The sequence below is a fragment of the Pyxicephalus adspersus genome, chromosome 8, assembly GCF_032062135.1.
Source record: "Pyxicephalus adspersus chromosome 8, UCB_Pads_2.0, whole genome shotgun sequence".
Lineage (NCBI taxonomy): Eukaryota > Metazoa > Chordata > Amphibia > Anura > Pyxicephalidae > Pyxicephalus > Pyxicephalus adspersus.
In genome coordinates, this window is record NC_092865.1 from 60,873,949 (window position 1) to 60,900,860 (window position 26,912).

Consider the following 26,912-nt stretch of genomic DNA (forward strand, 5'->3'; position numbering starts at 1 on the left):
ATTGCTTATATAGAATTCAGGGGTCAGGACTATGTAAAAGACAACATTGCTTATATAGAATTCAGGGGTCAGGACTATGTAAAAGACAACATTGCACATAGAATGCAGGGGTCAGGTCTATGTAAAAGACAACATTGCTTATATAAAATGCAGGGGTCAGGTCTATGTAAAACAGAATTTTGCTGATATAGAGAGCAGGGGTTAGGATTATATAAAAGATAACATCACATTTGGTGATTACAGGTGTCAAAAGCATGTGATAACAACATAGCGTTTATAGTAAAATGGTGAGAAGTATGTTATATACAATAGGGTATGAAATGTAGGGGTCCAGATTATGTCATAAACCATAACGCATACGGATGTCGGAGGCCAGGAATATGTCATTTACAACACAGCATATATACTGCAAGGGCCAGGACTATGTAATGTACAGCATACCATGCCGTGTGGGCATCAGGTGTCTCTAATATACAACATAACATATACATACAGAGTCCAGGGTTCAGGAGCATGTAAAGTACAACATAGAATTCATAGTGCAGTGGTCAACATTCCAGTACCTATCTGCCCAGCCCCAGGACATTGTCTAGGCTCGCAAGACTCCTGGTGGCCCTGTAGAATCTAGGACAGCTGGGGCATAGGGTTTTACAGAACTGTCCCTGATGCCCATGTCATGTGTCAATATAGCCTGGGTATTTTCAAAGCAAAACATTGTAAGTTTTTCCTGTTTGGATCTGAATATAATTGTCTGCTATGGCAACAAAGAGTCAAGATATTTCACACACCTTTGTATATGAAGCCTATTGTGTGTTGGATATCAGTTGCAATGAACAGCATAGTATGTAGAAATGTCTCAGGAGCTGAGAACTTCTATAGGAATTCCATGAGTTACTGTTGAGCTTTACATACATGCTAACTAATCCCCTACCTTCAAGATTAAATACCTGCTATATCTCTTTTACTCCTACCTATATGTTACAACCAGCCCTGAAGCTGATTATTCCTCATACAGGTGATTGTGACCTGGTTTGTTAGGACAGGTGTTTGAGTGATCTGGGTGTAGGTGGAAACTGTGTAGCAGGTTGCACAAAGTAGGGCGTGTTGCAAGGCATGAACTGTCCTACAGAATAGCAGCACACTTCATGCTTTTCCAGTTTATCAGATTTAATCTCCTCCCTTTGCAAAGCTTCATGTGCTTCTTTTACAGATATCCAGCACTTCTCTCCTTACAGTGACATCACCAGTTTTAGGTGTATGTTGCTTGGACCTCCTCTGTTCACCTGAGAGCCCCAGGAAGATCCCTGCTTGTCACGGTAAGAGAATTCTTATATCTACAACATCTTTAATAAAAATTAAAGTTCAGTTTTTTTTTAAGCGGTACGGCTGCGATTAACCACATTCAGCTAACCGCCAAACATTGAATTAGAAACAAATGGGTTAATTCATTCACCTGTTTGCTTGTGGTAGTATAGCCACATATTTTTTTAGATGCTACATTCAGCATCCAGGGATGCCTAAAGTCTCCAACACTTTAAAAAAAAATAGGGCATTTCATACAGAAGAGGGAAAAAAAATTGCACCACTTTCAACTGCTAGCAAACTCATGCAAGCGTTACTAATGGTTTCTGTCTGCTACCACTCCCTGGCACCTAAAGACAAACACCTGGCACCTAGAAGGGTAAATACCATGGCTTTTACCCACCTGGCAAAGCCTTTTCCTTCCAAGGATTATGAACATTGGCTATAGGGTTCCATTTCCTTTTTGCCATATGTATGGAACGAATAAAGCCTGAATCAGTTCATGGCCATGAATGAGTCAAAGTTGTCCAGAGACATTATTTTATTACTGAACATAATAAACTGCATTCTTCTTCTCTATGTAGCAAAGTTTTGTTGGCTGCTGACATTTATGGCTTTACGATTCGTTGTAAATAAAAGGTGAACTTTGTAACGTCTTCTGCTTTCCTTTCCGTCTTCAACTTTTAATGAAATTGTGCAGTGATGAAAGTCATATGTTTAATCCACTCAAAACGTATAACTGAGTTGTTGATGGGGGCTCGTAGGCTACAGCTACTGATTTCTTTGATGGCCTAGGAAATCCACCCAAGTGCTTTTTAAATGGACTCCATGGATACAAGTCCTTCACATTAGGGCAGGTTCAGATCTGCTTTGGGATAGAGCGACCCCACGCAGCTGGCATCTTCCTAGCTGCTTGGTGACTTGGACTGCACGGGTGATTCCTAAAGAACCAGCATCTGCACATTTGGTACTATTTCCACTTACTACTGCTTTCATTCATTCTCTATGGGGCTGTAGCTACATTTATTGACATGCCAGAGGCCGCAGTTTCCTGGCATGAGAAAGTGGTAAATGCACTGCAACTTGGAGAGTATTGCCTGTGCTGGAGTATTCTTTGTAATGATTCCCCTTGATAGTGGGTGCAGTACGTGGCCAAGCTAGGAATTTAAATAGTTGAAAAGGGTCAGATCTGTAATATTTTTTTATTCTTTAAGGGCCCCCAGTCAGAAGATTCACTCTCTCTGTTTGTCCTAATGACCATTGTGACTAGGATTTAAAGTAAGGGTAAGATCAGATGTTAGGTTGACATAACAGATCTTTAAATGGGTGAGAGAAATTCTCTTTTAGACACTAGACAAGTATCTAAAAGATAATTTCTCTCACTCCTGATTTTTCCTGTGGGATAGGAAGTGAAATTTTAGCTTTACAAATGCACAGTCTATGAGAAATATACCAAGTCAGTGGGTGAATCACGTTGGGTGGAGAACATTAACATATACTTATAAAAAATGAAATACAACTTATTTAATTAGTTTTGAATTGTAAAATACATTTCCTAGGGTTAGGACAAGATTAGTATATTAGTTCACCTATGGTCATCTTACATGGAAATGTATTCAGATGAGATAGGTTCACATAACTGCATTTTATTACTTTGTAGTTACAGTAATCTCTTTCATGTTCTTAGGGAACGTTTACAAAAGCCAGTGCTATTAGGTTTTTATCAGTAAAGGAACATTGACATAGTCAGGTACAAATATATATATATATATATATATATATATATATATATATATCAGTTGTTATATATAATATCTGCAAGTTTACCACAAACCTTTTCAGTAAATTGTTTTTTTTTCTTCCAAAAAGAGTTTGGTGTCAGGAGTTTCTACCTATCCATTACTTGGATGCACCATAGGGGTTGTACAAATTAGTATTGGAGTATGGAGTGGTTGTGTTCTCCAAATCAACACGTCATAGATTCCAGTTCTTCAACACAAACCAGTTTGTATTTTTAAGTCCTGCCTAGAAGCCAACACAACATGATGACTGCTGTATATTTTTTGACAAGTCTCTTCTGTGCCAGGCTCATTTCATTTAAGACATATTAATTACAAAACAACAATGTCAATTGCTGGTAATAAAAAAAATATGATCAATGTATTTTAAACAGATTTAAATATTTGTGACTTTTTTTTACCTGAAATATAACTAAAGCTGCTATAGGTCCCTTAGAATTTACCATAATTATGACAGACTTACCCATTAGTCTGGCCTTTTCCTCCCCATAGTCATTCCATTTTCCACCGTGGTCGTCTTCTGCATTCAGCCTCTTTCTTTGGTCATTGAATGCCCACTAACACCCCATAGGTATTGCACTAGAGTTGCTCTTGTCCCACCATCCAGCTCCAATCTTGCTAATTTATAGATGACCAAAATATTACTGTGCGCTTTTCATGGACCATCGGCAGTGTTTGTTAGATGACAGGTAAGGTTTTTTTCAGCATAAGAGATTTGCATTTTCTCTTTAACCAAAAAACTGGTAGCAATGTTTTAGGGTTACTTCCGAGTTTAATTGTATGCATCCCCTAGAATAAAGAAATGTCAAGTGGTAGCCTACCCCTAATTATCATCATTTACCAGTTTCATTCTTTCTTGATGCTTATTTTGTTAACATTCTTTATTTTCTGTTTGGACCCTGAAATGTTATTATCAGTGTGCCCTGAAAATTGCCAATGTTGCTTTTCATGTGAATGTATGCTGGTGTACCATTGCTATCCTGGGACCTGATGCAGTACAAGCTGACATTCCGACACACAATGCGCAGCTTGATTGGCAACCAGTTTAGCTGGCCATGATATTTTACAATAGCAACATTTTTTGTTATGTTTTTACTTGATTGGTTAATTCTGAGGTTCTATTCTTCACCATGGCAATTCTAGCCTGAGAGCTGCTTCATCACAATCATCTATTTTGTATTACATGTGTGTAAACGTCAAGCTACTACAACACATCTTGCACTGCCACTCACACGTACTGCATGTCTCAGTGGCCAGTCAAGGTATTCTAATAGGTCAAAGGAATGGCAGTTGATGGAGCTTATCTATGATATCAGGAAAATAATCTCTAGCCTCACTCTCCTCTGAAGAAGCCCAATGAGGCAAAATGTGTCAGGATTGAGACATCCAATGTGTTTATTTATATATACATATATATATATTATTAACAGGATTTATGTAGCACCAACATATATTACACAGCGCTGTACAATAAATAGGGGTTGCAAATGACAGACAGTGACACAGGAGGAGAGGAGGTGAGCAATCTAGGAAGGTGGGGAAGATATGGAGTGATGGGAAGTAATGAGGATTTTAGAAGACAGACAAGTTTGAAGAAGTGGGGTTTAAAAGCTCTTTTAAATGAGCAGAATGTATGAGCAAGCCAAATAGGATGAGGAAGACCATTCCAGAGAGTCTAGAAAAGTCTTGTAGCCGTGATGAGGTTGTTAATGAGGAAGTCAGTAGTAATTCATTGAAGGAGTGAAGAGAGCGGCTAGGGGAGTATTTTTCTATCAGGTCAAAAGGTAAGTGGGGCGAGAACTGTGTAGGGATTTGAAGGCAAAGCACAGGAACATGAATTTGATTCTCAGGTGAAATGGAAGCCAATGAAGAGAACTACAAAGAGGCGGCAGAAGAGGAGCAGTGGGAAGGATGGATGAGTCTGGCTGCAGCATTCATTATAGATTGTGGAGGAGAGAGTCGGGTTAGTGGAATACCATAGAGGAGGAGGTTACAGTAGTCCAGACGAGAGATGATAAGAGCGTGTACAAGGAGTTTGGTGGTCTCTGGAGGACAGGTAGGGACGGATTTTGGAGGTGTTGCGAAGGTGAAAGTGACAGGACCTGGAAATGTTCTGAAATCTTTTTGCACAATTGCTACAATTTAAACATTGGTCAGTCCAAAACGGAAACTCTACAGTTATTACCATGAAAGTGAAAATAAGTCCGAAACAGAAAACATTTTTGGCTCAAAGGAGGCATCACGTGCCGTCTGCTCTTATACTGGGACTCATACAAGTTTAAAATAGAGGGCATTTTCACTTAGATATGTAAGTATCTTGTATTTTATCTTTAAAATGTATCTGTTCATTAGCATGAATCAAACTAATGTACATAATATAACATTCTGCTAATGAGAGAAACAAAATTAGTCTTAGTATTCCAAAGACAACTTGATGACCGCGTATTTGTTATGACATCAAAGAAAATGAGTTGGGCTGTTTTGAAGACAATATAACCTGACTAAAACAATAGCTGACTGTAAGAAAAAGAATGTAGGCGGACCATAGAATATACAGTTCTTGAGTTGAGAGTTCAGATGAATATGTTTAAATGTCTTTCGAATATTTCTGTATAAGCGAGATTGTCTTTTCTGGTGTCATTGACTGATGAACAATACAAAATTAAAGCTGAACCAGATACTTGGGCACTTTACAAAAGCTTTGGGTGAAAATAAGCCCAAAGGAAAAATAAATAGGATTGGGATCAGTTAAATACTTTAGTGGAACTATAATGTATCTGGTTTGTAGTGTAGCAAAGTAGTTAGTAGCACATTAGTCCTCCATATCATCTGGCATGTTGTAGAGATTACATTATATTACATTACATGTCTTTATATGGAACGCCTTGTCATATGTTTTTGCGATATGAGATTGCAGCGCTGTCAAATTTTAGTCTGTGCTACACAGAATTAAATAAGGTTATTTTTAGTAGCAAAAAGCTGCAGGGCACAGCATTAAGCTTTCTTCAGTACCCCTTTCCTGAACCCTACTGATCCATTAATTCACTAAGACAAGAAAGGACCCCTTACTTTCTTTCTCCTCCGCTTGGCCAACTATACAATGCCACCTGTTGGCCATGGGGTTTTTAGTGTCCAAGCATGGAGGGCGGCAAGGACACCACACCAGTGTCTATCACACCTGTAGTGTTCCATTTCCACAACTGCCCAAAAGCACATCAGAAACTGTTCTATTTGGGACAATAAAAAGATATCTTTATCAGCAGTCTTGAAAAAAAGCTGACAAGCTATTGCCAACCCTAGTAAAATTATAATTCCCAGAGTTAGGCCTTAGGTCTTGGGAAAAACTTAAAAAAAGTATTTCAGCTAAAGTAATATAATTTGTTATGGACAGAGTGGGAAGGTTTGAAACTGTTTTTTGTCCTATTTGGGAATTTAAACCTACATTTTGTCTTGTTGACCACAAAAACGGACTTTTAAGAACTTTTAATTTTTAGGCAATTTTGAGTTTATTTTGCAAACTTTTTCATTTCTCCAACATAAAAGTCAGACAGCTAAAAACGTCATAATTAGGGATCTGCATGCTTCATATTTCACTAAGTACAGGATTTTCTTACGTCTTGCAGCAGGGAGGAGGTAGCTGTACAAGTAAGGTTACTGACTTTGAACAATAGTATGGTGTAGGAATGTCCTAAAGTGGTTATTGTTCCATATGGGGCCATGTAACCAGGATAACAAATGCTTTTTTTTGTTTGTTTTTTTTCTTTACCGTGCAATAATTTTCTAGCAGTGAACCATTGCTGTTTTATGGTCTGTATGATTTACTGCTAAGAAGGAACATTTTTTGCACTTTTTAAAGGATACCAGTATGTGTGCAAATGTCAATACGTTCAAATATAGTAAGTGATCTGTACTAAAAACTCAAAAGTTAAACTTTCTCCCCCAGAAATTGTTCCATGTTTGGAAAATAAGCAGCAAAAGTAAAGTGCAGTGTGTGCTGGTGGCTGCTGGGTATAATATGAATGTATGATAAATGTAATTGGAATAAAATGAATAAAAATAAAGAATCTCTTTAAATGTTCCAGGTATGACTAGGTGTGCTATACATCATGTACACAATTTTAAATTTAATTTTTAGCAGGAAAAAGGTCACAAAGCAACAAATTCAGTTAAAAATGAGAATTAAAATGATGTTTTATGATGAAAAGCATTTCAGGATCTCACTGCTGTAAACAATGGGCCACACAGATGAGAATAGCCTGGTCTCATACTAATATTTCCAGTCTGGAAGCTGCTGCATTGTGATTTTCAGCTCTTACCACCAGTACTTTATAAATAAAAGAAGAATGGCTGGGCCAGAACTCTGAAACTTGTTGATTTATTGACTGGTGTTGGATCACCCTGAGCAGCTTTTGTAGGCTCAAAATGGCACAATTTGTTCTTGTCGCCGCTCAAGCTGAGCCAAGACTTTGAACTATAAATCAGTAGGTGCAGCTTTCAGGTGGGCCCTGCTTTACCTATTTTAATTAAACCTAAATGAATAGCTGCTATTAGCCGCTATTGTTTTCATAATTTCCAAAGTTACGTGCTGATTTCTGGCATATAACGAAAGCTGAAAGCGAGCGAGCCTTTGAGGATTCGGAGAAGCCTCTTTGGCAGAAATCTTAGGTAAATATTGCAACCAGTAATTGTATTGTACTGGCTTATCAAATACTTACCTATCCCGAACAGGTTTATGCAAGAATCCCAATATCAAGATAGTGGTTAAAGATAAGTCAGCCATATCTATATTTTTAATCTTGTCTGTAGCTATACAAGGCCTCTTTATAGGGTGAGAACAAGGGCACTGAATCTTTAGATTGTATGTGCTCAGGATAATGTGTGAGAGGTGTACAGATAAGATATATATTACAGAATTCTGTGCATCATAGGAGACATCTTCATATAGAACGAGCACACCAAACTTTAGGCAGATTTACAGACTATTACAGCGCTGTGTAATATGTTGGCACTATATAAATACTGTTTAATAATAAAATTTTTGTCCAAAAAGAATTCCTAGACCTATTCTACAAAATGGCCATTTTACTTGCTTCTTCTAGGTCCCATAATGCTCCTTTGTGAGCAGCCGTTGATAATGTAACCCCTACACATAACACACAGGTACTGCATATCTATATATCTGAAAACTCTGAACCTCTCCTCTAGCAAAATTCTTTAACTTCCGGCAACTGTTTACAGCGGACTTCCAGCTTTAGTTTCCCATCTGTAACATTTTTATTACCTGCTGAACTGCCATTATTTGCATTATCTTACAGGGAGGACTTAAAACTGATGGTAATGTTCTTGACAAACTGCATCATAAAAGTAATTTTTTGATCTTATCTTCCCCTTGCAAGGGGTAATTCACTTTGCTTACCTGGGGACAATACCCATCTTGTATAAGGAAATCTAAAACTATACAGGATTTTTACCTTACACCCCATGACTGGATGACTGAAGTCCATAGAACTTTAAATAATTTAATAAGCTAACTGAACTATCCCTGTAATGGGATTATTTACCCTGGTAAGTAAACAGTTTATATTCCTTTAGTAAATCATTGTAACAATTGTAGAGATCAGATTTGAACAATCCCGTGTGGCTCTCAGAGGCTGGCACTTTGCCACAACTGACAGCTGGTACAAGTGAATGGTACTGGTACCATTCTCTGCCACCCTCATGCATTTTTTATAGGGTTTCCATGGGGTGAAGCAGTAAACACACTGCAAACTCATGACCACATGTGTACATAGCCTAAAGAAGAGAACCCAGACTTCGTATACACATCAGGTGATTTTTGGCCACTTCGAGCTGTTGGGCTCATCTCAGACGAGAATCTGACCCGAGGTCATACAACATCATTCATGGATCCGTCCTGGTGGATTGTAGTATGAATAGGCCCCTAATGCCTAATTGAAAAGAAGCATATGTAAGACATACAGGTGCAAAGTAAAGCCTTAAGCTGCGTACACACCTCCAATTTTTATCGTTCACGAAATGAACGACGAACGATCGATTGGGCAAAAATCGTTCGTAAAAAAAGTAACCAACGACGCCGACGAACGAGGAAAGTCGTTGGAAACGAACGACCGGACCGGCGGATCGGATTGGACGACGATCGTTGACCATCGTTCGTGTGTACGATCGTTCGTTGATCGTCCATGGTCTGAGCATGCGTGACGAACGAACGTTCGTTCACTTCCTGTCGTGCACGTCACTCCCTCTATCGCTCAAACGATCGTATCTATTGTGTGTACAATATCTACGAACGATCGTGTCGTTATCTGTATGTGCAGAATCGGTGCTATACGATCGTTCGTAGATATCGTGCAGGATCGTTCGTCGTTCGTTTAACAACGATAATAATTGGAAGTGTGTACGTAGCTTTAGTCTTCTTAGTTTTTGTCCCGGTAAAGCGTAATTCAGGATAAAATTTTAAAAAAACTATATACAGCACATCTCTGAAATACATGCACATTTCCGTGTATCCCTTTAACTCTTTCACCTCCTAGGCCCAGTCCCCTGTTTTCAAAGCAAGTGACCTGACCTGACCCATCAAACCATATTTATTCTAAAAGTACAGAAACTGTAGAATCTAAAGATAGTGCTAAGCACGTTTGCTCAGAGGTTAGCACTCTGACCTCTAATCCTGCCCGGGGCCCTATCTGCATGGAGTTTGTGTGGGTTTCCTCCCACGTTCAATAAATATTAATTAAAGCTCATTGAATGCCCACTGCTCCCTTTCTTATGATCTACAAGGGCATTAACAACTATAATTATCTTCTTATCAGGTCACTCGAACCCAAACAAGTATGGGAAGGAGGACATATAGGATCTGATTTACTAAAGCTCCCCAAGCCTGGAGAAGATAGACTATCATGGGAGAACCAGGGTGGAATAGATCTGGTCCAGGATATAAAATTATTGCCAAATATTAGCAAGTTATTTTTAATCCATTTCAAGTTTATCTAATATAACAGGAGAGAATAGGAAACTGTGAGCAGATTTATTAAATCTTTCCAAGGCTGGAGAAGATACACCTTTATGAATGAAGCTGGGTGATCCAGCAAACATGGAATGGATTTCTTAAAAGGCATTTGCTATTTGTTAACAAATGTTTTCAATCTTGGACCAGATCCATTCCAGGTTTGCTGATCACCCAGCTTCACTGATGAAAGTGTATCTTCTCCAGCCTGGGAGAACTTTAATAAATCAAGTTGCACCCCATTGTGCTCTCCTCCATAGGAGTGAACAACGATTGTTTATTGATCCAGGACAAATCAATGACGTCGGGACTGCTGTACACATGTCAGATTTTTGCCTGAGACAAGCACAACCATTCGTCTCGGGAAGCAATGATTTAACGTGTGTATGCAGCCTTAGTTGACAAGCTCAATCAGTAGACCTGTTAAAGATAAAAACAGACATAGTCTATAGGATTGGAAATCCACCCTGTTATTAGGAATTCCCTGTGAAATCAGCCAGAGAACTGGCTTTGTAAATACCCAGTAAAGACCTACATTTCTCTACTATCGGACATGCTGGTTTTGCCTTAATGCTGCAGTTTAAATTGCTATATTTTTTTACCTTCCTACTAATTACATTATAAAATAAATACTATCCTATTGTTTTCATTGCATGTTTTATTTTAGACCCAATCAAATCACTGCTTCTCTGTTCATCTCTTTGCAATGTAGGCAGATCATGACTGGTGGGAGGGGTTGGCAGGGTGCTGGACATCGCTTTCTGAAAACATCACATCACATTATCCTATTTACAGGCTGTATTTTCACACAATTCCTTAGAAACACACAGAAATGCCTAGTCATCCATGCAGCTACAATTCAAATACACAGGCAGGCATGGTACAATAAGGTCTGGTATAATAAGCAGAATGCCCGGACCAGACACTCTGCACAGCGATAGAAAACAGTTGTAAAATCCAGACTGTCTGGTTCAAAGCCAGAGAGGTGGAAATATAAACGGAGCTATTTAGATGAGCGGAAAGCAAACATCTCCAAAGCTCTGTGTTTAAACATGTTAGGCTCACTTTGGTGCTGAGAGACAGAGTGTTATGTTAGCATGAGGTTAGTAGCGGACAGGGAAGTACTTTAGAACAGTGGTCGCCAACCTTTCCAATATCACAGACCACTAAATTCACCGAACTCGGACAGCGCATGCGTAGGGAGCCATGTGTCAATCAAAGGGGAAGAAACTTGCCCCAGAGTGACGTTATGATGTCCTATCACCGGCTCAAACCTGCTTGCTAAATTCTGGGGGTCCAGTAGCACAGGGTTGTGGACCCAAAAAAAGTTGTATCTGTAGCCCTGCGCTACTGTCCACCCAGGATGTTCAGCAAGTAGGTCGGAGCCAATATAAAAAATATAATTACTCTTACATTCAAAGATTATGATAGTATACTATATCTTATCTATATCTTGAGTTAATGTATGGATTATTTTGGGCATAATGTACTAAAGTAGCCAATTATGTTGTTCAAGGTTATATGGTAATGATCAAAAACAAGTGAGAATATTTGGTAGAGCAAAGGAGTTCTCAATCAACATGGTAATTCTAAAAACTGAGAAAAGTGTATCTGCATTGCTGCTGGTATGGAGGAAATCATCTTCCTCATTACAATATTTAAAGCATGGTGGTTGTAAATCAAAGTCATTGAGTATAGCAGTTAAAAGGGATAGAACATATTTGGTAAAATAACGTGATACATAATAAGGAAGAGTAGATAAAGAACATTCAAGTTCAAGAGGTTCAGCATTTACAAATGCAAGCAGTAGGAGAAAAGGTTATATCATATATAACATCGTCCTCTGTAACATGTTGGATTTGTACACAGTGGATATAAACGGTGTACATGCCAGGTTTTTGTGATATAAAAAATGATACCACAGTAAATCCTTTCCAAACTGTTCCCACCTTTAATGTGGCCTATAACCTGTACAATTCAAGTGAAAAACAAACAAATCTGTTCGGGGAAAAAGTATTATAAGCTGGTTGCATGGGTTAAAGAAATGGAATATTTTGTTGAAGCACCTTTTGATTGACAGCATTCAGTCATCTTGGGTAGGAGTCTATCAGCATGGCACATCATGACTTCAAAATCTTTCATAATGCGAGGGCATCTCTTGTACACAGCCCTTTTCAGGTCACCCCATTGATGTTTTGGGGATTTAGGTCTGGGCTTGGCTGGGTCATTCCAAAACTTCGTTGTAGTGAGGTTATTCTTTGTTGATTTGGATGTATGCTTGGGGTCATTATTGTGCTGAAAGGGGAGGAAATTCCTCTTCTTCCTTAGCTTTCTAGCAGATGCCAAAGTTACTGGTATTTGGAACTGTTCATAAATCACTTCACCTTGTCTAAAGCCCCGGTTCCAGCTGAAGAAAAACAACCCTAGGCATGATACAGGCACCACCATGCTTCACCATGAGGATTGTGTACTTTTGGTGATAAAAAGTGTAGTTTTTGTGACAAACATTTTGGAAATGTGATTAAAAGGTTGAATATTGGTCTTTTCAAATCATAACACATTTCCTACATGCTTTCGGAAGACTTGATGTATTTTTTTGCACAGGCCTGCATGTTATTCTTTGTAAGAACAGGCTTCTGTCTTCTGCATCACCAAAGGAACATCATTCAATTGAATTGTACAGGTCATAGGTCACAACAAAAAGGGGGAAAGGTTTGGAAATATTTTTTTACATCACAAAAACCTGGCATTTTAACAATGGTATGTACACTTTTTATCCATTGTATATCAAAAAGAAGCCATGGAAGTGATAACATAATCATAATATATTCTAGCCTGGTGTATGCCTCCTAAGGCCCTTTTTTATACTTGGAATACCGTGTGGTTAGCCGCACTCAGGGGGTTGGGCGCACACAGTTGTGGCGGCAGTACAGTTCTTTCTCCGGAGGAGGAAAAGGAACCACACAGTAAAAGTAACTTGTCCCTTTCTAGAACTGGGCCCCAATCCACCACAACTACGTGCAAACACTTGCACAAAATGGATCCCAACCGCTCCCATTCATTCATTGGAATGGAAATAGTTGGGATTGCAGTTGACCCTCTGGCAGAACCCTGCAGGTCTGAAATGTCTGTGAGGCTTCTATGAGCTGGGATACTAAACTGTACATGACTGGCATGTATTGGCAGCTTCGATAAGGCTGATTCCAGAAAATATTTTCTTTCAAACACAGCTGCTTTGCTTACAGATCACCCATTGGTAACGTTTGAAAATGTGAGTGACCGTCAAAACTGTAAAGAAATCTAAAAAGTGGAAAAAAGAGAAAGATAACAGAAAATAGAAGATGCTGAGCAAATATGTCACAGGCAGGAAATGTTAAAAAAAAAGTGAACTCGCCGAGATTACTCTGTTAATTAGAATTTTAATTAATTGAACTAACAGGGAAAAGTTATTTGTGAAATGTGGTGAACTTATTTTTTTCATGCAGACAGGAAATTAATCCCCAATATAATCAAAGTTTTAAGAGGAGCCTTTTTCCTGCTTAATTATATTTCGGTTGTCATCACCTTCATTAGCCCTAGCAAGGTGTGGCCTGTGAGATGGTACTCAGACACTTTAATGAATTCTGTAATTAGCGCTGGATTTAGAATAGGCTATCCACTCCTGATAGAGAAAAGCTTTTAACTGCTTAGCCGTTCATGTATGTATGGGGCTGATAGGCAATTATCTGTTCCGCTGTCTGATTGAAGAGATGTTACAGCTCTCTTTGCATAATATCCCCTTATTTGTCAGTAAATGACCAGAGCCCCATTCCTCCCCCTGATAATTTTCTGTAACTGTTTAATGTCTGCCTTACAGCAAGCTACATACCGTGCAGGTTCACGTTTACAAATGTCACCACTGCTCCATATATCCAAATACGTTGCCATTGGCTGTGGAGGACACCTTGAGTGTTTTTGGTGACAGTGTTTCAGCACCATAAATGTAGTGCATCAGATTTCAGTGAAAATTAAACACAGTCATGCCATGACCTTACAAACTAATGTCCCTACTGTTGTCATTAATATAGCCTAATGAGAATTTTAGCTACTTGTATGTGTCTGGGATAAAGCCCATCCATTCATACAGACAGGCCAGGAGTAAGGGATCACAGAGCAGGATAGTGCAAGGCCTGCATGATCGGGAGGGAGCGGGCAGTAAAGGGGTTCAAAGATTAGGGTCAAGTTATGGGGAGATTGGTTATGGAAAGTGGTAAGGTGGGGTTAAAGGGTTTAAGTTGAGGATAACTGTTTAGTGTAACTTTGAGAGAAAAAGTTTTCCTGATTTGGGAATTTCGGTTGTGGGATGGCAGTGAGGTCCTCAAGGGAATTGCATCTTTTGTAATGGTTTCAGTGGGTGGGAGATCCATCTCTGGTGTGGAGTCTCCTGAATGTGGTAGTATAAATCTATGTTTGTAATGGCTTTGGATTGGGGCTACAAGTATTAGTTGATATCTTTCCCGAGATGGGTGAAGATGCGGCTGGAGAATGTATATATCACGGTGGTGCAGATCCCCTAAGGGGGACCTTCGAGTAACCAAAGTGTTGGATGGGTAGCAGAGTAAGGTTAATAGAATGTTATGAAAAAGATTTGCTTGTATTGTTGATGTTATGTTTTATAGTTTTGCATTATTATTTGTTATTATATTTATTGTAGTTTAATGTTATTTAAAGGAGTTATTTAAATTTAAGGCCTACAGGTCATTTAACCAATATTGTTTTGGTGCAATATTTTTTTGGGGGGGAAGGGGTGGCGGTGGTATACTGAATGCGGTCCTCTGCCGTGCCACAGTCAAGTGTCCCCAATGCAATTTGATCTTGGGATTGCAGAGGAGGAAGGCAAACTGCTAACAAATGATCCTAATGATTTTGCCACATATTTCATATATGAATCACTCAAAAAAGCTATATATTTTACATTCCTTTCCAGCATGGCTGTCTTTTTTTTACTTGTGTTACTGCAAACCAGTCCAGCTCTAGTGTATTTTGTCAATTAAATTTCAAATCTCAGAAGACTGGAGCAGAATGTTGACCTTCTCCATGTACTGCTATGCTTGTGTTTGCAAATTACAGGACTAGACCGTAATGTGCTGCTCATTTGTACTGTAGTCTTTAGCAAGGTCCTGAAGACTGTAGAATCTCTGTGTTTTCTGGCAGTATATGAATATGGAATATATGGCTGGCTATGTAGAATACAAAGCTTCTTGGGGGTAAAACAGTTGACATAATTTTGTTCGGCTTTTCTTTTACCTGTTTGCATTTTTAACCTGAACCAGTAACACAACATAAAATCCTTTATTGGTGATATTGTCAATGATAAAACTGTTCCTCTAAAGTCCGATATATGCAGTTGTTTTATATATGGAGCAGAGTTACCCTTACATTATACATTTTAATAGTACACACAGTTTTCAGAGAAGGCATATTCACGGGTCCAATGTTTGGTTCCCATACATGATAGTAATCCAGTATGGTAACACATCCACTTTGTTTAGAGCCTATTTAGAAAAAGGGATAAAACACTTTCAGCACAGATTACATTACGGTGAATAAAAGTAAAAATCAATCAGACCCTTTAGCTAATGTATGACACATATGGGCAGGGACAATCCTTGGATCAGCTCAATTCATAACGGCAAAGCTTAGCAGGTGAATCTTGTACAATTTGCTTGTTAATCTGATAAATCATACCAACCCCCAGAGGTATTTAACACAACAAAAAGAAGCAAAAATTCAGGAGAAAGGCAATACTTTTTGGAATGCTTGATGTGCTCTATAACTGCAAATGATTCATCAGGTACAAGTGTGGTAAATCCTAAGATAGTATCTAAAATTTGACCCTTTTTGTTTTCTGTTGTTTCTGGAAAAACTCGCTTACAAAAGAGAATAGAAGTCAGGGTGTGGGCAACATGACACCTAACCAAAACACTTTGTAAGCCAAACCTGTTATTGTGGTATATCTGGTCAATGTTTAAACAGCCGAGATGGGAGAACGCACAGAACTCTCTGTGTAAATGTATCTTTTAATTTAATTAATATAATTCAATGCATATTAATAGTTTTATTGCATACATATATAGAATGTGGTTACACTTTATTTAAAAAAGCACTTAATATTTTCACGTTTTTAGGAAGGGTCAATACAGGACCACCATTTTAAATGGTGGAGGGGGGGCAGCCATCATTGGAACAGTGCACTGGAACCAATAACAAACTGCATTGGAATAGATAGGGCTCAGTACGGAAACTGTAAATTAATTCTGATTTCTATGTCTTTTGGCTATTTACCCTTGTCTTGCTCTTTATCTGGGTTTTTGTGTTTATTTTATTTTATGATCTTACTTAACTCTTTTGCTGCAAAGCTTACCTTAAAAAATAAACTTTCATTTCAGGTGTCGTAATATGCATTCATATTTATTATTGTATGTAATAGAGCCTTCCCATAAAGGCTTATGTACAGTGCCTTTAATAGAACTTTTTAATAGAAAATTATATAACTAACATTCATTACATCTCTGTAAATAAAAGGTAGGCAACTACCAAATAGCCTATTAGAACTGCCTAAAACTGTTCCACTGCTGGCCATTTTTAAACCACTTTATTCACTACAGAATTCTATTTCTTGTAGTAAAATCTCCGCCCATGCTGTAATAAATTTTAGCCTGGGCTTGCTATATAAAATCATCCTGCTGCTTGTCAATATAACACTGCTATAGCATCAACAGTCTCCTACAAAACTCTACCTGTAATTTACCTTCTCTTTGCACTTTTCCGACGATTCTCACTAATCAAAAATTAGTTTCTGGACAGTTGACCACTACTTTATAACCTGCAACCAACCAATTCTTAACAAGAGTCGGACAAAAAGTATGGCCAGTGGCAGGACAGTTTTGCATCAACGAGAACAGGAAAATTGGGCAGCAATCATTCAGCAGTACATCACTACAACATTGATCAATTGACATTGCAATGTGTGTACAGCAATCTGCAGATCCAGCAAACTTGGAATAGATCTGGTACACGATTCAAAATATTTGCCAACTAATAGCAAATGGCTTGTAAAAAATCTACTGGTTCAGTATTTCCCAACCAGGGTTCCTCCAGAGATTGCTTGGGATTCCTTGAGCAATTTGAACCTCCCGGGTCATTTACCACTGACACCAATGATCTATTTGATTACCTGTGAGGGTGACCTTCTTTCCACTGGCCAGCAATGCAAAAGGCAACTATAGCAGCGGTTCCTTTAAGACCTGAAAATTATTTCAAGGGTTAATTTTTCATAATAAAAGATTGAGAAATTCTTGTGTATCGTTTTGTTTGTTCAATATGACGTTATCCTGCTTCCCAGGAAATTGTATAGAAATTGGGAAGACTGTATTTGCCTAGCAAACCTATTAACAAGAAGAGTAGTTTGTTTTTTGTGCCCAATCTTCTTTACTTAAGTCATTATTTTTAATAAAACTTTTAATTTCTGCATTGATAACTCTCTAATATTTTGTTTATAGTGTAGGATTCTCCTTATATTAATTTTTATTAAATTGTAATATATCTCAAAATACAGCTGTATTAAAATTGCAAAATTGTATGGGTATTATATATTATATATATTATGAACATATAATTCTAACTGCTGACAAATACTTAAAAAAAAATAACTCTTTTAGCATGCAGTATGCCTATTAACAGTAATCCAGCTTGTCCAACCAGGGTGTCTTATTTTAGCTGTACACATAGGGTTCTGTTTTTATAGCTGGCAATCAACATTATTGCTAGCAAAGTAGAAGAAGCATTCACCACTTGATATCTGGTGAATACCATAGACCAGGGGTCAGCAACCTTTTGAGTCGAAAGAGCCAAAAATGACAATTTACAAAATTTCAAAGTTTTTAAAGAGCCGCAAAATTTTTTCTTGCCAACAATAAATAGTACTCACATAAATAAAGTTTTTTGATTAAAAAAAAACTAATCTATTCATAAGAAAAAATATCTATTTATTCATATATAAGTAGTGTTTTTCACAACAAATTAGATAATATATATATGGCATTATTAGATAATTACCTATTATTTAAGTAAAAAATTAAAACAAGTAAACATTTACTTACAACACTAACTTGTACTTCAATAACAAACAATTGAGTAAACAAATTCAATGGGAGCGATGGCTTTGCATGGTTTTAGAAAGTTTGGATAACATTAGATGACATTTCATTTTCCTCAGAATTCTGTAATGGTGAAACAGGTACAAACATTTTGATTTTCCATGTATTGTTGCTAAACTGCCCACTTTTGTATTTTATTGTAGAAATATAGATACCTTTAGGCAGCGATTCTATCTCTCAGCCTGGCTTTTTGTGAAGCTGCGGCTCTTTAATTCAGTCTGTCCGAAGCTATTCTATCTCTCAGCCTGGCTTTTCACCACACCCCTCCCCCGTGACACTCGAGAGGCTGAGAGATAGAATAGCTTCCGACAGACTGAATTAAAGAGCCGCAGCTTCACATCTAAAGAGCCGCATGTGGCTCGCGAGCCACAGGTTGCCAACCCCTGCCATAGACCAAAATATAGTGCAGTGGTTTCTTTTTAAACACAACTGCCATTTTTGCTGCAATTGATGAATGCCGCAATGTAAAAGAATAGTTTTCGCATGTCACTTTCAAATCTGGTGATAAGTTTTTCTATTTAAGTGAATGAAGTTTCTGATATTACATTGTTGTAAATATGGTCCATTGCTCAAAGCACTGATTGCCTCCATACAAGATCTGATCATTGTTTTATAAATCTGACATTATAAAAGTGGTAATCAGATAATAAAATTATGGAGAACAAAAAAGTTGTTATCTGTTACCAATCATGTTTTAAACAAGCCAGATTTACAAGTACAAATAATGAGAAGATGAGGCTGCAGGGCAAAATGTACATGTTTAATTGTAAATGTAGCCGAATATGTGCATTGCATGCAAATGTTTCCACCAGGAACCCGATGCTGCATTGCAGGGTTGTGACATTTCAGTTTTCGGATTTTTTATTTTGCTATTTTTCATTTCTGTTCAGATAACAGATGTGAATGTTAGGGGGATAATCCAATACATTCTAATATAGTGTTTCTCAACTAGGGTCCCCCAGAAGTTAGTAGGGGTTCCCTGTGTACCTCTTAGGCCAGTTTAATTGATACCAATAAAAAAAAATGTTTTGGCTATCTGTAAGGGTGATATTCTTCCCAAAGGCCAGCAATGTAGGAGACATTCTCCCCACTGACCAGCATACTAATGTACTGTGAGATGTGAATATAGTAATTATTGGCAGGGGTTCCCAGAAGACTCGAAAGGTATTTCAAGGGTTCCACCATGTCAACATGGTTGGGAAACACTGTTCTAACTAGTGGCTGTTATTAGGAAATAGAGAGCTTGAAGAAGGGGCCTGAATGGCTCTGAATTGTTGGCTGTTCTTTTATAATAGAGGAAGAATCCATTTCTATGAGTACTAGGCTTTGTCCGTGATTCTTATTTCATGAGGGCATTCTTATCACTGGTATTGCTTGTTATCCTGGTATCTGTCCATACTGCCACTAGTCAACAACCAGCTTCTATCTGTTTCATAACATGCATTAAACTGAATTCACGAACAAGCTAGACAAGTAATTTTATCTTGTTAGGAATCAGTAAATGAGCTTTATAACAAATCTTCACAGACCTACAAAGTTTAAGCCACTGCAGAGAATTTACAGCCCTCTCCCCCCTCCAACCAGCATTCCTTTGGCACTATTTCAAACTTTTAATATTTAAAGAACTCTGCTTTATAGATAAGATTTCAAGATAACTTGAATGCACGTGAAATGCTTCTGCCGGTAAATTTAGGCATGAATTGCTCCACAGTGCCTTTAGCTACAAATTTCAGTAAGGGTTGGCAATAAAGTCTATTTACTGCATGTTGTAAATATATGGAAATATTTTAATAGCCAAAGCTTGGCCAGAGGGTCACTTTAAAACTCTTTTAGTATGTCTGATCTCATTATATTACCTACCATATTATTATAATGGTACATTAAAAGCAGTACATATCTGTATGTGTCAAACCTAGTCTCTTATCCCTTCTTGCAATTTAAATAGTCACATAATGATATTCCCTAATTGTAATAAATACACTGGGGTACACCTTAGTTACATACTTCATTAGTCAGGTATCTGTTAGCCAGAATTGTATTTAGGGCACATGTAGATATTATAATCCTTTAGTACATGGGTGCCAATGAAACATTGTGGGTAAGGTCTTGAAATTTGGGTTTGGCTTGTTGTATGTTGAAATTGGTCTTAATATTAGTCATGGTTTAAACTCCTATTTACTGGAGGTGTTTCTTGCAGAGCAACTTTTAAAGTGATTTCTCCATCAAGATTATACTACTGTTATCTTCATTAACTGATGTAATATTTATGCTAAGATGAATAAATACTGGAATGTATTTGGGCATATTTTCTCATTGTGTTATATTTCACCTGATCATTCAGTAAGTATGCAGAACAGTACAGTTTTGGTTTTCAAGGCACCTCCACAGATAACTAACTTAACCAGTTACCATCAAAGTAAAATAAGATGTTGCAAATTACACTGGTATTTACTGAATGACAAGAATGCACTAACATTTTTTTCAGAATATTTAAACCTTTTTTAAAAAAAACTGTAGCTTCAAATGCAGTACATTAGGCAACCATTACATTAGGTTGGAGATATTTCAATATTGTGCTAGCATTGGCTGACTCTGACATTAAGGTATCATATTTTAGGGTAGGACCATCCTTGTGACCCTATAGGGGAGAGTTTTGGGACATAGGCCACAGAAGGACGTGAAAAACATGGTCAAAAATGTTAACCTTTACCCAAGCTACAAATGTTTTTTGTATTGTATGTGTCTATTGGAGAGATAATCTAGCAGGAAGTGAGGGGAAATCTCCCTAATAGGTACATTAAAAACCTGAGGAGAGCTCCAACCCCCCCACCCCACCCCCCCTCCTACACACTTTTCAAAACCAAAAAGTTTTGTCTGGGGTTGATTTTTATAAATTTATGCAAAGAGATTGTCTGTACTTCCCAGTAATGGATACATGCTTCAATAACTAAACGGAAACCCATGATTTAGACTGGGTTTTGGCAGTACATTTCTAGGGTTGTATTAAGATAATTGATTTACAGTGATGGGTCTAATTTTTTTAGACTGATACCCCTAAACTGATCACCTGCACCCACCACAGTTTGCTGCAACATGTGTTAGTGTTCTGCATTGCAATTTATTTTGAATGACACCTCAACACATCCCTTTGGCTGACCTTCTGTTTATTGCATTGCAGTTTTTTGTACTGCATGTACCATGCATTGAGGTGTGAACATAATCAAAAAGAAATGCATATTACATGCAACGGGCAACACATTGATTTGAATTCAACACATAGCAGCGTATAGTACAATGCACATCTATGCAACTGTGCTATGGTGGCTGCACAAATGTGAACCCAGACTTGAAAACCTGTGTTTCCAAAAACATCTTTAAAGCAAAAAAAAAGACATTCTGTTTCTCTGGGGCTAGGCGGGAACTGAAATCTCTAATTGTCAGGAAGTAATTTTAATACCAGCAGCACATCAGCTTGATGACCTCCCTGACACCCATTTTTTTCTAATGTAATCCAAGCATGAAATAACCATGCGGACTGTCATTCTTACTTTCTTTTAAAACTTTTTAAAATGTTACCTGATTTGCTAAAATGCAAACAAGTATGCCAATCAGGAAAATCAAGAATGTAGGTAAGATAGTCAGATTTTTCTTATTTGCATACTTGAGCAATAAGAAAGTCCATTTGACAGCCAGGCATTTTCATACATACAGATAGCTTCCGCTGTACAGTTTCTGTTATATAGATAGAGAATACTGATTCATTAAATTAATCCAGTTTATAAGGGATAAGGACTTTTGAATTAATGCTAAACATACAGTGAAATACACGGATGAAATGCATGGATGGGAGCTGTTTACCTGCTAAATGATTTGTATATCTGATCATCCAATCCTGAATTTTTCACAGATCTGCCCTACAGCATAGCAGAGGATTGAAGACAATGTTTCTCTGCTGCAGTTGGGTATGCAGTTACAGATCTCCTCCCTACCTATATGCTGTTACTGGACAGTAAAAGAGTAGAAGCAGACTGATAAGCTCATCACTCCGTCACTCTGCTTTTGCCTCCTAGTAGCATGACGATTGGCACTTTGTGCTGGTTTTCTCTTCAACAATGAGGGTACAACATGCTAAAATCTAAAGCAAAATTCTAAATTTCATATACAAGTAAAGAGACCTGGCAAAACATAGATGTCCTAAAGTCATATGTGCAAAAAACACAATTACAATTTGCAGTACAAACATGTTAGTAGCAGGCATTACACATGATTAGGACATTCCCTGTTTGCATGTCAGTAAAAGTAGGTTGTTGCTTACTTTTAGTTCTTCTGTCACCCAGAGTCTTCCTGGTTTGTTTATGGGGCACTTTGAGGCTAATCCCCTACATTAAAGAATCACAGGGGAAGCTGAGTGTGGCACATTGCTGTTGGTTCTGGTTCTGAAGAAATGAAAATCTGAGTCAATTTGTCCATTTCTGTTACGTATTTGTAAAATGATTCTGTTCTAGAAGTTATAATAGTGTGGCAAATCTTTTAAAAGCAAAGGGCAAACTTTTAATTTAACTCTACTTTTTGAATACCAAACTGCAGTCATTTGAATATTTTCTATCTGTCAGAGAGAAGGATGAATATCAGACAATAGAAAATGAATGTTCACAGTAATGAGATTCTTTTAACTAACCTCTTTTTTTATCTTTGCAGAGTAATCTGTAAAATACAGACTTTTGCATCACTGCCTTTGCAAACCTGCTGGAATACTATGAGGTGGATTGGTAAGATCTGTTATTGAATAATAAATACATTTATATGCAATAAATTTAAATAAGAAAATACATAGGAATAGATATGTGGGAACAGATTTATCATCCAATAAAGTTGTCATTTTGTTCAGCCAGAACCCACAGAAAGTGACCCATGCTGTGCATTATACAGCTGTCTACTCTCTGTTTAGACCCATAAAAGTCCCTAGCAGAAGGAAGTCTTTCAAAAGAATCTACCCTTATATAATCAAAAAACCAAAGATTTTTTTCCCTTAGAATGTTATTAGAAAAAGAATCTCGGCTAATTCTTAGATAAGACAGTTGATGGTGCTGTATCTTCATGAAAAGTGTGTAACAAACTCTTGCCACTGGAGTCAAATGTCATGGCTATGTTACACACGTTACAAAAGGATACATCGCCATCTGCTGGTAATGTGCAAAAGATCATTTAAAAACAAGTGATCCATCATTACCAACTCAAAACTACAAAATACTTTAACCTGTAAAAAGGTTAAAAATATAAATAGACTGAGCCAATGTTATTTTATTTTTTTCTCTTCCTAAAGAAATGTTAACTAACACACCATGGACAAAATTATATACATTAACTTTCTGGAATTTCAACTGATTATTGTTTTTAACGTTAGCAAGGATGACTGAATTGTGTGCCCTAGGTTTATACTCGAGTCAAACATTTTGTAATATAATTATAGCTAAAAATAAGTGCCTCTGTTTAAATTTGGTTTGGTCCTTTTTGAGTATATAGGATGTGTGGAAGGATTTGTGGCTTTGGTATGTCATGTGAGCAAATGACAAGAGCCACAAAGTAAGAATATATGTAAAACAGTGTGTCACAATGCCACACTGGGCCGAAAGGGCATTCCCTACTATGCCTCTAGTTATGTGGACAATAAGGATGCAGAAAATGACTGGTAAAGTGAAATGTTTTTCTCACTACTGCTTTGCCTATATATTGGCTTTTCCAGTAAAAAGATATATTTAATTAATCCCAAATTAAATGTTTAGTCCCAGGGACATTAGAGAGCTATGCATGAATAGGGGGCACCCAGCCCAAATGTTCCTCCAGAACATTATGGACACAGGTATTTATTCTGATATCTTAAGTCAGGGACTCAAGGTCCTTTTTTTGGGCCACCCAAAGAATTCCCAAAATGAACTACATCTGGCCGCCCGCCCGTGTTGCCACCTCACATCAATACATGCAATACATAGAGCCTAGGCAATGATCACATGGTGCCTGACTACCAGGGGCATTGTGTTTGTTTCAATCCGTTAGAGCAGGGGTGTCAAACTCAAATACACAGTGGGCCAAAATTAAACATTTAGACAAAGTCGTAAGCCAAACTTGAAGTTTATTGAAAAAATTGAGTAAGTTTTTCCTTCTTAGATATAAACCCTTTTCATATGGAAACAAAGAGGTTTTGCTTAACATTCAATCTGAAACAAGCCTATAATAGAGACATAGCACCGCTACTACAATTTGCTGTGTCAATAAAACAGTCCAATGCGGGGCCGCGCATAGGCATCAAAGTCAAAGTAAATCTGGCCTGTATTACGTTAAGCTAACTACATACACCTAATATTTGTCAATGGAAACTATTGCCAGTGATAGTTTGTAGTGACAATAGAACAAATAAGTGTTGCTCAGATAACGCTCTTCTGTTCTTTGTAGCAGAGAAGAGTTGGGGTGGGGATCAGCAGTAGACTCCCCGCTGCTTCCTTCCCTTAGTATTCAGCAAAAAGCTGTGCCGCTCCCAGGATACTGACTGTACATACCCCATTGCATGCAGACTGTACTCATGTGCATGCAGACACACTCGAGTGTGCCTGGTCTGCTCTGTATTCACAAGAAAGAATAAAACTTAGTAGCCAATCTTTCTCACTGATGTTTATTGTATATGAACTGGTTAAAATTTACCAATCATCTGTATTGATTGCATTTCCCATTTTTTGCATCATCACGTTTACGCATAACTTACTATTATTAACATTTTTGCACATTATAGCAGACTTACTGCCAAAAACTCTCCCTTCAGTGTTGCAACAATCAATATGGCCCCTATCGCTCCATTGCTGCAGCTGCCATCTTTGCCTGATCTTCTTCCCAGTTTGGAGTTTTCTTTATTGTCTGAGTTAGGATCCTGTAATTCCCGCACAGAATCATGCCAAGGCTGTACACTGAGCTGTCTATGAGAAGCTCAATGTGCAGGAAAAAGTGCTGAAAGAGAACAGTTTGTGACTATAGAGATTTAATTACCAGTTGAGTAAACTTTATTTCTGCTTTAACCTCCCTAACTCCGAGTGTGACTCGGGGTAGAAAAAAGTTGCTAACCATGTCACATTTGGGGTAGGTAATCCTATGGGAGGTAATAGTAAATACAGCCTTACCTGATCCACTGGCATCCCGCGTCGTCCATCACCGCAATCTCTGTCTTCTTCTCTCTTCTTCCGGCCGGCTTCTGCATCCGATGAGTCACCGGGGAGTTCCCGGTGACGTTGGTGCATGTGTACGTTGCCGGTGGGGCGGGAAATTAGAAATCCATTTGTATTGCATGCAATACAAAATAACTATTGAATGCAATACATTGGATTTATATGTGTAAAAGCAGTACATTGTTTTCAAGAACATTTATTTTACAGTATAACAAAATAGTATCCCTTGTCGTTGGAAAGGATCGTGAAAGATCCTTTCCAACGACAAAAATTGCAAGTGTGTACGCAGCTTTAGGATCCTGTAATTCCCGCACAGAATCATGCCAAGGCTGTACACTGAGCTGTCTATGAAAAAAGTGGAAAAAGTGCTGAAAGAGAACAGTTTGTGACTATAGAGATTTAATTACCAGTTGAGTAAACTTTATTTCTGCTTTAACCTCCCTAGAGGTAACTCCGAGTGTGACTCGGGGTAGAAAAAAGTTGCTAACCGTGTCACACTTGGGGTAGGTAATCCTATGGGAGGTAATAGTAAATACAGCCTTACCTGATCCACTGGCGTCCCGCGTCGTCCATCGCCGCAATCTCTGTTTTCTTGACGTGACGTCGGTGCATGTGTACGTTGCCGGTGGGGCGGGAAATTAAAAATCCATTTGTATTGCATGCAATACAAAATAACTGTATTGAATGCAATACATTGGATTTATATGTGTAAAAGCAGTACATTGTTTTCAAGAACATTTATTTTACAGTATAACAAAATAGTATAATATGTATTTTTTAAAAACATTTTTTAAATATATAGATTTTTTAAATTTATTCAATTTATTATTTTGACATGATTTTGCGTTTCAAACTTTAATATAATCATACTATTATATTATACTGTAAAATAAATTTTCATGAAAAACAATGTACCACTTTTAGACATATAAAACCTGAAAGAAATGAACCGCTAGGGGGGTTAATAGGTGTCTTGGCTTCATTTACATTTAAAAATGTTTCTAGAGCCTTGCTTGTGTCCCAATACTCTGAGAATGATACACCTATAGTAGTGGCCATTCAATGGAATTGATTAGCTCACAATACAGGGTATAGATAGGGATAGAGATCATGTGACCCCCCCCGACAATTATTAGACTAGATGAAACGTTGTGCCTTGCATTACGCTAGGGATCTCTAAAGAATCTGGCCTCCTTACTCCTTACTATCGTGCAGGATCGTTCGTCGTTCGTTTTCCAACGATAATAATTGGAAGTGTGTACGTAGCTTAAGATCACTCTTTACTATCTAATGGTTGTGCAATGTTAGGTGAAGGGAGGCTCTGATATTAGTCATCAGTTACGAAATGCATGATTATTTTATCTTTCAGCTTGAGGTT

The 26,912-nt window shown here is 37.8% G+C and overlaps 1 protein-coding gene across 1 annotated transcript in view; it reads left to right on the forward strand.

Moving 5' to 3' along the window:
- Positions 1–1,161: 1,161 nt before the first annotated feature.
- The window catches only part of FAM3D (FAM3 metabolism regulating signaling molecule D), a 42,372-nt gene continuing 16,621 nt past the window's right edge, over positions 1,162–26,912 (forward strand). Inside the window, exons 1-2 of the mRNA XM_072420860.1 lie at positions 1,162–1,316; positions 23,022–23,092. Coding sequence (XP_072276961.1) covers positions 23,080–23,092 — 13 coding nt within the window. The 5' untranslated portion in view covers positions 1,162–1,316; positions 23,022–23,079. The remainder of the gene's footprint in view (positions 1,317–23,021; positions 23,093–26,912) is intronic.